At 40.7% G+C, this 12,685-nt stretch overlaps 1 protein-coding gene across 1 annotated transcript; it reads right to left on the reverse strand.

Annotated features, from left to right (window-relative positions):
- Nucleotides 1–453: 453 nt before the first annotated feature.
- Nucleotides 454–3,477, reverse strand: asip2b (agouti signaling protein, nonagouti homolog (mouse) 2b). Its single transcript, XM_048235339.1, has 3 exons — nt 2,354–3,477; nt 1,569–1,624; nt 454–1,248 (listed from the first exon to the last, which is right to left on the reverse strand). Exons 1-3 carry the CDS (start codon nt 2,484–2,486, stop codon nt 997–999), a joined length of 441 nt encoding a protein of 146 aa, XP_048091296.1. The 5' UTR covers nt 2,487–3,477; the 3' UTR covers nt 454–996.
- Nucleotides 3,478–12,685: the final 9,208 nt, after the last annotated feature.

Consider the following 12,685-nt stretch of genomic DNA (forward strand, 5'->3'; position numbering starts at 1 on the left):
GTTTAGCTGGTCTTGACGAGGCATATTGTTTCTCTCCACTTCAAACTCCTAAAAATGCTCTGAAGCAATCTGTCAGCCCATGTGAGATTTTGGAACAGGCTGTGCCCAAATACGCCCACCAGTCTGTCTCTATTCTGTCAGGCATACGCCTGCTCTTCATGGGCCCTATACTATGACTGATGCCTGCATATGAAGGTGAAAAAAGGGAATGCATAACTCCCATAAGCTGAACAAGGTGTTGCCAATGAAACATAATACTCCCCAGGATGACTGTAGCAAATGTACAACCTCCCTCTGTTCAGTTAGTGTCTGTGCACAGCCCTGCATGTCTCTCTTTATCACTTAGGTCAGATTAACACATGACAGCCTAAGCCTTTAGATCTGTGGAAAACAAATGGGCACTGGAACATGAGACTTGGTACAGTACATACCACACAGAGAGAGGCAGCCAAGTAGGTTATCTATCAAAATGTTTATTGTACAAAAATAACACGTGGTGCTAATTAATAACAGTGTATCCTTGGTTGAGTGGTCATAATGATCTGAGAGCAATCACCAGAAACAAATGTATCACAATTCATTAAACACATTGAGGAGGTCAGTCCAGTGAATATCATCTGAAGTAATGGAAGTAAACAGCTAAACCAAACCAAAGAAAACCCAGGTTTGGACTTGCTCAGTGATTAGCTGTACAAAGAAGGCTGACCTACATACATAGCCACTGAGCCGGACCCATGTACATCTGCCCACCCACCCAGCACCTCAGCTTGTAGGTGCAAATATGAAGCCCACTGGTAGATGCTGAATATGAAAAGTTCCAATCAAAATGTAAAATGTAACACAGTATGTGTGAACTGTGCTTCTCATTCTATATCTATAGCATAAATACATATACATTAGGATTACTAATATCTAGAACACATAATATATATGCAAACTACGAGTGCATCAGTTTTGTGTGTGTGTGTGCAGCGTGTCTGTGAGAGATGGAGAGGACTAGGTCTTTTTGGGGCAAAGGTGACTCATTCTCCAGCAGTGGCAGATAGTATTGAATAGGCGGCAGTGGCAGGTGGCACAGGGGTCGCAGCATGGCAGGTGGGGAGAGCAGGCCTCCATCAACCCTGGGCAGCGCCGCACCACAACTGGAGCAACAGGAGAGGTGACACGGGCAGGAAGAGCAGGAGGCGCTCGGGGGGGCGGGGCCGCACGGGATTCCACCGTCGCAGTCACGGTCCTGGGTCTAGGTCTCTAAAGTCCAACACACGGCCCAGCTGCCAGTTACTTGGAAGCATTACATGTTATTGATATGGCTGTTCACAAGCTTTGTATGTCTTTAGAGTGTACAGTGAAATGCTTTCAATTCAATTTGAAAGAATGAGAGGTTTACATTTACAATAGACAAATACATTATATAGTGGCATTTGGTATAGATATTTGTCATTTACAGTATGGTGTGAAATGGATGTTGCAGGAGTGTTGGAGCCTGTTTATATGCAAAGCTTAATTGTCATGATAACAACAATAAAATGGAAAGTGGCAGTAAAAAGAAACTTGCTCTGCACCAGCACCTGTAGTCTTTGCTGAAGCTCAAATCGGGTTCTGGCGAAAAGCCTTCTTGGTTTCCCTGTTGGTGTAATATTCAAAATGATGTGGGATTTATTAAAATGTATTATTATTTACTACCCATTGCTTCGGGGGTCAAAGAAAAGCATAGGTGGTTTAAAAAGTCCTTGGTATTTCTTGGTGAAATTCCATGGGTAAACCTAATGTGTGTTGTGTGGCAAACAAAGACTCCATATAGTAGGCTGTATGAAAATGATTTCCCCTATATGCTAAATTATGTGGGTTTTGCAGTCCTGAGTTTCCTCTCTGAATAAATTATCAATTGGCCAATTAAGACCACATACATAACAGATTTGATTCCTCTTTAATCATAATCATACGCGACATTGTCTTGGAAAGTGCACTGAATACATGTCAATACAACTTTTAAAATTAACTTTGATCAGGTGTATTCTCATCCTGACCAAATGCACGGAACATATCACTGATAAACTAAACGTGATATATGAAGCACACAGGCTATGACCTCTCCTGGCAATATTATATGTTATCTCAGTCACTGGTAGGCTAATTGAAAAACGTTTAATTCCGAACCCATTTCGCCGCTTCATTAAATCTTTGATCGTGCTGATGTTTTGGAGAGAGCGTTAAGATAAAGGATGCGACTATCATTTATCATAATGGTTCTTGTAATGATTTGTTCCAATGAAACGCAAAACTGGTAGCATATTGGTGGCAAATAATTTTCTGAGTGACTATCATTGCAATAGCTTGCATGTTTTTTACTTACCTAACTGAACTGATCCATCGTCGTGCAAGGCATCATTCTCATGCCTTTTACTTTTGTCTTCGCTCCCTTCCACGACCGACTCAATTGTCGAGAGAAGAAAAATGCAGATGATGAACTGGACCAATTGAGCCATGTTTGTTGGATAATAATTTCTGTTGTTTTTCTCGAGACGGTGTAATATAGACTACTGGCTCCTGCAATGACACACTGGAAGCGTTTAATCTCAAAGACGTCTCCTTCTGGATATTTTTCATTTTCTGCAGCTTTAATATCGGAAATAAACTCCACGCCCACTCCCTAAGCAGTTGGTGTAGCTAATCCATCAAATCAAAGAATACAGCAAGTAAGAAGTTGACAAGTAGATGTTCACATTGTAACTCACCGTCTCGAGAACTGGTAAGCGCGAACATGCTGACATTTTATAGGCAGAAACTATTTTCAGCAATACATTAAAACTTTAAAAATTTACGAGGACTAGTTAAAATGTAGCCTACACATGGCTTGATATTCATATGTAGATTTCATTTTCCCCATAATGTTTGGCCAATGATATTTTCTGATATTATCTTCTGATATTTTCTTATAATGGCATATCTTTACATTGCTGTGGTGGTACTTTTGGGTATTAACATTCTTGGTCAATAAATTGGATTCTGACATTCTCCTGGATCATTCCCTCATTAAAGGGATATTCTACCATTTGGGGAATTACACTCATTTTCCACTTCCCCTTGAGTTTTTGCCATTTTTACCTTTCTCCAGTTCATCCAGCCGTTCTCTAAGTCTGGCGATACCACTTTTAGCTCCAGCCTAATATAGATCATTGAATTAGATTAGACCATTAGCATCTCGCCTGCTAGCATCACGTTTAAAAATATCCGGTAATTTTCCTATTTAAAACTTGTCTGTTCTAATAAGACCAAAATTAAACGTGGTGATTTTCTAGGCTGATTTGACATGGAACTATACTCTCATTCAGGCGTAATAATCCAGTCACTTGCCAATTTGTCTGCTTGCAGCTATCATTGTGCTGCTGCGCTCATGGTGTTCCTTGATTATTACGCTGGAATGAGAGTAGGCTATAGTTCCAGCTTGCGGGGTTCCCTCCGCTGCGCGTCGGGGTCCGGTTCGCCCTGTCAGGACTTATTTTCCCAATAATGACCGGCGTTCTATACATTATCCCTTACATAATATAGGCTAATAATATTTTTTATTTATATAGCACTTTTCAATCATTGAGAACAAAAAGATTCTAGAATCTTTGGTGAAGAGTCATCTGTAATCATGGATACCTCTCAACCGTCCTGCTGGCTGCAGCACCAGGCAAGCTGTAGTCCACTTAGCATTTTGGCAGTGTTGTCAGATTTCCGCCCAATCACGCTCAAAAACCCGCCCTCTTCAGCAAAAAAACGCCCCAACAACGATTTTGTCATAGAGAATCATTCAACTCAAAATTTTATTTGCCTGCCTAAAGCTTATTTTCCCCCACCCAACAAAGTCAAAAGAAGCCCAAGGCAACACTGCATTTTGGTAGCAACATCTTCGTTTTTATGAAACAAGACTACAGTTTGTGACAAAATACCGAATAGTAAATACATTTTAACTCATCAAACTGAACACCAATGTTTTCGCTCAGACCTTATTTGAACCGTATTACCAAAAACTCATTCATTTTCCCATATAGAGATGTTTTTCTTACGAACCAGGAAGCGTTAAAATGTTGCATTAATACTCTGTGTTCTTTGTTTTTTTCTGGGGAAGTTTAGGCCACTGCTACTTGGGCACAGAGATTGTCTGTGCTGTGGCGAGTGAGACAAGGTAGCCTACTCATGTGTTGCGTGATGTCTCTGGACCCCAGTAGCAGTGCTTCGCCTGTGCTTTGCCCCAATATAGTCCCAAGTAGAGGTCTGCACTCCCGCGGGAATCAGCGCGGGATCATTGGTAAACTATGCTTGCGGTCGCGGGCGTGAATAGAGAGAGACTTATGCGGGAGCGGGAGAAGCAGATAAATATAATAAAATAAAATATAAATTGTACTAAATCAGCCGTTGATTATGATTCTGGTTAAGATGCAAGTATGAAGCAAGCAAGCAAGAAAGAAAAAACAAATCCGCCTAAATTTGGCGGATGTTAACATAACCTACCAACTGCACGCGCGTTTATTCAGGAAAACGAAAGCACCATGGAGGAGGTAGCGGGTAGCTCTGAGTCGGAGGCCAATCTGTCCATGTCTGATGTGTCACGCTCTGAAAAGTGGTAAATTTCAGACAAAGAAACTCTCAAACTTAAAATCACACATTTGGGAGTCTTTCTCCATTGTGTATGATGAGAAGGGAAACCAGTTGCCATATGCTGCATGCGACAAATGCCAACGGGTCCTGACCTACAGTGGCCACAAGTCTGGGACGTCGGGCCTGAAACGTCACGTATGTGCACTGGTGAAAGGGCAGACAAGCTTGAACTTTCGGGTTAATGCACTATCATCCAAAGTGACAACAGTTCTTAAAGCAAAAACCGTAGAAAAGTGTGTGGACTTAATCTCCATGGACCTCCGTCCATATGATAGCATCGCAGGACAAGGGTTTATTCAATTTGCCCATCACTTGATTGATACAGCAGCCAGTATTGGCAGGTTTGACGCTAAGGAAATCATGCCACATCCTACTACTGTTTCCAGAAATGTGGAAAAAAGAGCCCAGACGAGGAGAGCTGTTGTCGATGACTTATCCGAAGCAGCATTGAAGTATGGTTGTGCTGTGACAACGGACATCTGGACTGAGACTTGCCGTAAAACCTCTTTCCTGTCAGCCACTATTCTCTACGTTGATGCATCCTTCAAGCTAGTGTCAATGGTGTTATTTGCGGCTCCATTTGATGAAGACACCCCAAAGAAAGCAAAACATATCCAGGCTTTGCTGTTTCATAATTTAAGAGTATTCGGGATTGATTGCACCATCCAAGGGAAGAAAATATTCTTCGTTACAGATAGAGCAGGGGTCTCAAACTCCCGGCCCGCGGGCCAAATCCGGCCCAATTCCGGCCCGCGACCTATGTCAAAATAATAATGTAATCCGGCCTCTGAGGGTATTTTTAATTGCGACAAACAACGATACTGATTAAAATAGACGATAGATCCAAGTACGGTGACAAATCTCATTTGTACTCTCCTCCAATATTTTCTAGACATCCAGAGCTTGATTCAAACCAAAATCGCTGCACAGCGTTTTCAGGAAATACTTGTATTACACGCGAGAAACACGAAGACGTGCATTTGTAATGACGCGGAAGCGATGCAACAGTTTTGCACAAATTGAAGCAGGATAGCAGGCCTACACCAACTGTTGAAAAACGTTCACGTGTGATGAAGTCTTGGGTAGGCTATGTTATTCACCTATTCTGATTCTCAAGGAGAATATCCTGTTGGAGATTATGATCGATCGTCTATTGACAGTGATGGTCCGCGATGTGAAGGGAGGGCGTCTTTTTAGCGTATACCACGGTGTCCACTAAGCATACCATGCTTATTTCGACCCTCTGCCCAACATAGCTTGGAGGTTGCAGTGGTAATTGTGATGATAGTGTCCGTAATGGACGTGGTACAGACAGCAGGGGTTGTAGAAATAGGGCTCTGAAGAACTACAAAGTCACCCGCGATATAGGAACTGATTTGACCAGGATACTTTATTGTAGGCCTTGTGGTTATAGGCTAGTAATAGTTTACTATTGTTGGTATACATCTTAGGTGTTTTCCTGTTAATTTGTTATGTGGGTAATATGACAAAAAGTAAATCTGCTCAAATATGTTCATCCAGTATTTACTGAAAGGTGCATAATTTGCTTGCCATCCAGTGGCAAATTAGATGGGTAAATGTACAACTTTTGTTTATACTCAAAGATTTTTACATTTACAGTAGGACTTTATCTCTGACCACTTTCAAGCCATGGCCTTTTGAAATTTTGATATAAAAATCCAATGGTTGCTTTCTTAACCCTGACACCTAGTTTGCCAGGTTTAAAACAGTTGAGATGAAAATATTTTTAACACACACATAGGCCTACCTGTTTTTATGCTTTTTTGTTTGTTTTTATAATTTGTATTAATATTTATTTAATCATTATTTTATTGATAAGCTAAGGTTGCTAGCACAGGTGTCTAAAAGTAGATAAAAAGTCTTGCACTTTCTGTTTGTAGTTTTGTGTTTGAAAATACAGTATTTGAAAAAAAAACATTGCACTTTAGGAAATAGCCGTTCTTTTTTTGTATTATTCTTTAAAGGTCTCATTCACCGAGAAACCGTTTAATACTTGTTCCTTTCGAAATACTATAGCTCACTCCAAGTTGCATATGCATGCTGCACGTGAAAATGATCTTCTACCCCCATTGCCCGCATTAGCCAATGAAAGAAAATACACGGAAAAACAAGCGAATCAGAAAAAGCCCTTCCCTGTGACGCCGCAGGGAAAACAATTATTCATGGCCTCGCCCACCTTGACTTGTGACCGCCCAGAGGAAGACAGGAAGATTTTGGCCTGGAGATTGTCTCTCTGTAGCTAGTAGGAGCTAACAGCAAGTTGCTAACATGGAGCAAATTCGTGCCTGTGTTATTTGTGGCAATAACACATCAATGTTGCATGTCTTGCCTTAGAAAGAAGAGTTGAGGAAGAAATGGTTGGAATTTATTGTTGGAACACCACCACCGAAGTATAGTGCAACATTAGTTCCGTGTTCCAATCATTTCGACCAAACACTCCCTGTACCTGCCTACAGTTAGAAAGTGGTTTTGCATCGATGTTCTGAAAACCTGGACCTGTCCGTCACGACGATCGACCACCAGCTCACAGGCTGTAAGTACAAACAAACTTTTCCACCTAACGACTGTTACAAAATAGCATGTTCAGAATCAGAGAATGTCTAATAGGAAGGGCTCTGGTAAAATCCATTAGAGGAATGGTCTATTTTTTTTAACGTAGCCTACAGGCCACGCGCCAGGTGTAGCTACTTCCATTGATTAGACCTATTGGAAGCTAATTGTTGCAGAAGATGCTTGAAGCGGAATGCTTCAGTTACGTGCCTGGTGCAGCTACACTCATAAGAAACTGTATGACCACACTACCCAGAGATTTAGCTTGTTGAACCTATAATCTTCTAACCTAAGCGTTAAACCACAAATAATAATATTGGCAACAATATCCTATGCTCAACTAAGGACTGGTATTGTTCTAGTCTAAACAGGGAAAATCAAAAACACAATACCCGTGCACTATTAGGCTAAGTTGCTATCACTAGAGCCCAGGTATTTACACTTCAGTCTAATTTATGTCTTCTTGCCATTATTACATTGGCCTTTGCAGGCCTACAATGATGTTTTGTTTGATTACTTGCTGTTTACTTAGTGTTTTGTATGTCTTCTAGAGCACATCCTGTTGGGCTACAAAGCTTTCTAGCCTACATTAGGTCATCACGTTAGAAGCAAAGGTTTGTGATCTAACTTTTATTGTTGTGCTAGTTAGTTTCTAGAAATCTTTTTCTAGTAGGCTAATACAGGTTCTTATGTGCTTGTCAATGTTTGGGAAAGTCAATTAATGGGTTTCATCAGGTCACTTTCCACAGGTGTATAAAATCAAGTACCTCGATTATGAATGCAGACTGCATGGTGCTTGATTAATACACCTGTGTAAATGGACCTGATGAAACCCATGATTTGCATAACAGATATAATTGATATTACTGAATGTCTTCTTGTGGGTGTGCTACTTAGTACATCATACACCTTACCAGTCACTAAAATATTTTTGTTTCCATTGTGCCAGTACAGTTTTGTGTGAGATAGTGAATGTCCTGTGTACTATTAGTATCTTGTAACTTGACAGTAATACACATTTATTTACTTTAGGTACCCAAACAGAATACTTCATGAAAAGTATGAGTATTGATACAAGCACTTCGGATACACCATGGACATGGGGGCCTGCTACCTCTACTCCCATCAAGCCTGTTCATCCAAGGCCAGCTAGAAGACCTCGGGTTGATCAAGAGGAGGAGGAGGATGAAAGTGACATCTCCAAAATAACACCTGATGGCTCCACCTATGGCCCAGCGCAATCAATGAGCAATGTAATAGAATCATCACAGCCAACGAATGTGTTTTGTGTGTTATCCCTTCGGATACCCAGGACAACACAAGCCGAAACAACAACTCAGACCTTTTTCCCTAAATAATCCCAGCACCATCTTACAAAGGATCTGTAGGCCAGATGTCTGCATCGTCTGGCAAAAAGAGGACATTGTTAATTCTGTGCATAGTTTGGATGTTCTTGTTTTGTGTTTGCATTATTTTAATAGACTGCAATATTACTATTTGTCAGTGTTTCTCAAACTTTTTCAGACCAAGGACCACTTAAACAATAATAATTTAAACAAAAAAAAAGATCACTGACCACCTAGCAAAAACAAAAAACAAAAAAAACAGTAGACCTACTTCAACAGTATATTACACAATAGGCCTTCTCACTAAACCACCTTGCTTATTGTCTTTGCACCATGCTTATGCTGTCAGAGGATTCATATGATTTAAACTGGCATACTGTAGGTTACATGAGTGTTGCAGAACTGTTTGGATTTACTGTACATACAAGTTGGCTCAATATTGCAAACAACTCATCTATTATATTTTATCACATCTTTGTGGAACACTTGAGAGAGCTTGCGGACCACACTTTGAGTACCACTGCTGTATGTAAATATAATAAAGCTATTTATTGAAAATTGATCTGTTTTGTATATTAGTTTTAGGAGTTGCATCAGTTTTTGTCCCTTTTAGGCTAAAGGTTTATCTTACCTTTCATATCTTCTGTCCCACAGGGGGCCATAGTCGTCATAGTCGAATGTTTAGTGCATTTTGAAGGGAGTACATTATGTTATGTTGTCTGTATGACCCTGGGTACAGGGTCATACAGACAACAGGGGTACTGGTGTTGCCCATTTTGCTAACCACATGAGCAATCCCCTTATGAAAAAGTAGTATAGGAATCTTATAGTATTTTGGGACAAAATATTATAGTAATCTTATAGGAATACGTATTTTGGGACATACTGTAGAACAGGGGTCTCAAACTCAAATGAGCTGGGGGCCAATTCTGCCAACGTCATCTGATTGGAGGGCCGGCTATTTCTGAAAATGCAATGTTCTTTTTTTCAAATACCACACAAAACTGCAAACAGAAAGTGCAAGTGTTTTTATCTAGTTTTAGACACCTGTGCTAGCAACCTTAGCTTATAAATAAAATTATGATAAAATAAATATTAATACAAATTATAAAATAAATGAAAAACATAAAAACAGGTATGTGTGTGTGTTTCACACCAAATAAAAATATTTCCTCTCATAACTTTTTTAAACCTGGCAAACTAGGCATCAGGGTTAATAAAGCAACACCATTAGTTTTTTTATATCAAAATTTCAAAAGGCCATGGCTTGAAAGTGGCCAGACTGTAAATGTAAAAAATCCTACTGTAAATGTAAAAATCTTTGAGTAAAACAAAAGTTTATGAAGGGGGTAAATTTACCCATCTAATTTGTCACTGGATGGCAAGCACTTCAAATTATGCACCTTTCAGTAAATACTGGATGAACATATTTAAGCAGGTTTACTTTCCTTTTTTCATATTACCCACATAACAAATTAACAGGAAAACACCTAAGATGTTGTGGTTTAGCAATAGATTACTACAATATAGGCCTACAATAAAGTATTCTGGTCAAACAGTTCCTATCGCGGGTAATCTGCAGTACCCAGAAGTTCGCATCATATTGCGGGTGACTGTAGTTCTTTAGAGCCCTATTTCTACTAGCCCTGCTGTCTGTACCACATCCATTACGGACACTATCATCACGATTACCACTGCAACCTCCAAGCTATGTTGGGCAGAGGGTCGAAACAAGCATGGTATGCTTAGTGGACACCGTTGTATACACGCACCTCCATTCACAGACGCACCGTGACTATCACTGTCATAGACGATCGATCATAATCTCCAAAAGGATATTCTCCTTCAGAATTAGAATAGGTGAATAACATATCTTACCTAAGACTTCATCACACGTGAACGTTTTTCAACATTTGGCGTAGGCCTATTTCTGCTTAATTTCTGCTTCAATTTCTGCAACACTATGGCCTGCATCGCTTCCGCGTCATTACAAATGCACGTCTTTGTGTTTCTCGCGTGTAATACAAGTATTTCCTGAAAACTTTGCGCAGCGATTTTGGGTTTGAATCAAGCTCTGGATGTCTTGCACATAGTGGAGCAGAGTAGGCCTACAAATGAGATTTGTCACCGTACCTGGATCTATCGTCTATTTTAATCAGTATCGTTGTTTGTCGCAATTAATAGCCTCAAGGGCCGGATTACATTATTATTTTGTCATACGTCGCGGGCCGGAATTGGGCAGGACGCGGGCCGGATTTGGCCCGCGGGCCGGGTGTTTGAGACCCCTGCTGTAGAAGTACTACTAATAACTCTATAATATCCTATAACTGCTATAGTTTTTCTATAGTAGTCTCATACTATAAGATTCCTATAGTACTTTTTCCTAAGGGTCATACGTGACAGAAAACAACTTGAGTAGGCTAACCTCTGCCAATGTAGGCTATCAAAGCCATAGTTTATAATCATTACTGGAGAAGTCTGGCAGCACACGTTCTCTGCCGGTGCAATTCCAGCGAAATATAGCTAGGAGTAGGTAAGTGTGTTTGCATTTAGATCTATATATATATTGAGCTATAACCAAGTGGTCTTTCAATGATAGTATCATGGAATTCAAACCATAACTATCTATTCCGATAGCATACAATTAGCAGGCTAGGTCAGTGGCTGAACTGCATTTAGGGTGCTTATAACCTGTGTTGTGAAGTAAAATATCTACTAGGAAGATTGCAAAGACTTTTGACTGTGTAAAGAAATAGGTCTTTATTTTAAAACGTTTCCAACTGTTTATTACTTGAATGCAAGATGACGATTGCCACAAACGTTTACCTCTTTTAGGAGAAATTTTAAGCTGACATGCAATTGTTACCATTCTATTAAACCAACGTTCACCGACAAACGATCAGGAAGCGGTTCTTCTTCCTACTCGGATACTAGGATCAAACACATGAAGTTGTATCTCCGAAGACATTTTGTGCAACAGTTTTGACTCGAGTTTTAGCCAGGTTTTAGCACTGTAAAGTTGAATATGGAGCATAGCACAGGCAGAATCGGATGAGGACGCACTGGAGGGAGCGTCACAGTACTGTTAGCCAATCAGAGGCGAGATCATTAACATGTCATGAATATTCATGAGCAAGAGGCAAATCCTGTCGTTCCTCCCCTCCCACCTTCCCCACCAAACTAGAACAGCATGAAATAGACGCAGGAGAGCATTTTTTTCACCAAAACCGGCTCACAGGGCATTCATTAATACTAGAGACCATGGCAAAATTAATGAAAAAACGATGAGATGAGACCTTTAACACTGACGTGGCCCTCCAACGAGATGACATTGGCAGAAGTGGCCCCCAGCTCATTTGAGTTTAAGACCCCTGAGATAGAGGGCCTAATATTGTGGCTGCCCTCCGTGGATACAAGAGACTGAATTGTAGTGCGCATTTACTGAACTCAGTCATCTCGCATACTCTCTCGCCTGCTGTACTTGACCAAGTCCCCAAGGCATCCTAGCTCATTACTAACGTGAAGAAACTGGTCACATATTTCAAGCAGTCGGGCCTACAAATCAAACTGAGGATGTCTCTGAAACAGTCAGTAGAAACAAGGTGGAACTCGACTGTAGACATGCTGGATTCCGTCTCCAGCCAGTATGATGAAATCACAGCAATACTCTTAGATAAGAACCAGTACGATAAAATCTGGTGCATTAATCATTAACCCTACTGTGTTTTCTGAAACCATTTAAAGACGCCACGAATGATCTGGAGTCCGACGATACAGCATTGAGTTCGGCCCTCGTCCTGCCTTGGTCAGTGAAATTGAAAGAGCATTGCGAGGCATCCAAAGATGACCCTCTGCTCAAAGTAATGGCAACGGCCTGTGTGCAATCCATGAGTGAGCTGATGTCACCAAATAGCTTCGCACTCAAAGGGATTGATATGCTGTTCAAAATTGCTACTTTCCTCACTCCAAAATTGCGCCACTTGAAGATGATTAACGAATGTGAGCGGCACAAAGTGATAGTGGCTGTGAAAGAACTAATCGATGAATTGGGGCTTGATGTCCATGTGGATGACCATGAGGTGGAGCCACCTCCACAAAAAAGAGTGACTTTCCGCGATTTCGAG

Source organism: Alosa alosa, chromosome 1 (assembly GCF_017589495.1).
Source record: "Alosa alosa isolate M-15738 ecotype Scorff River chromosome 1, AALO_Geno_1.1, whole genome shotgun sequence".
Taxonomy (NCBI): Eukaryota; Metazoa; Chordata; class Actinopteri; order Clupeiformes; family Clupeidae; genus Alosa; species Alosa alosa.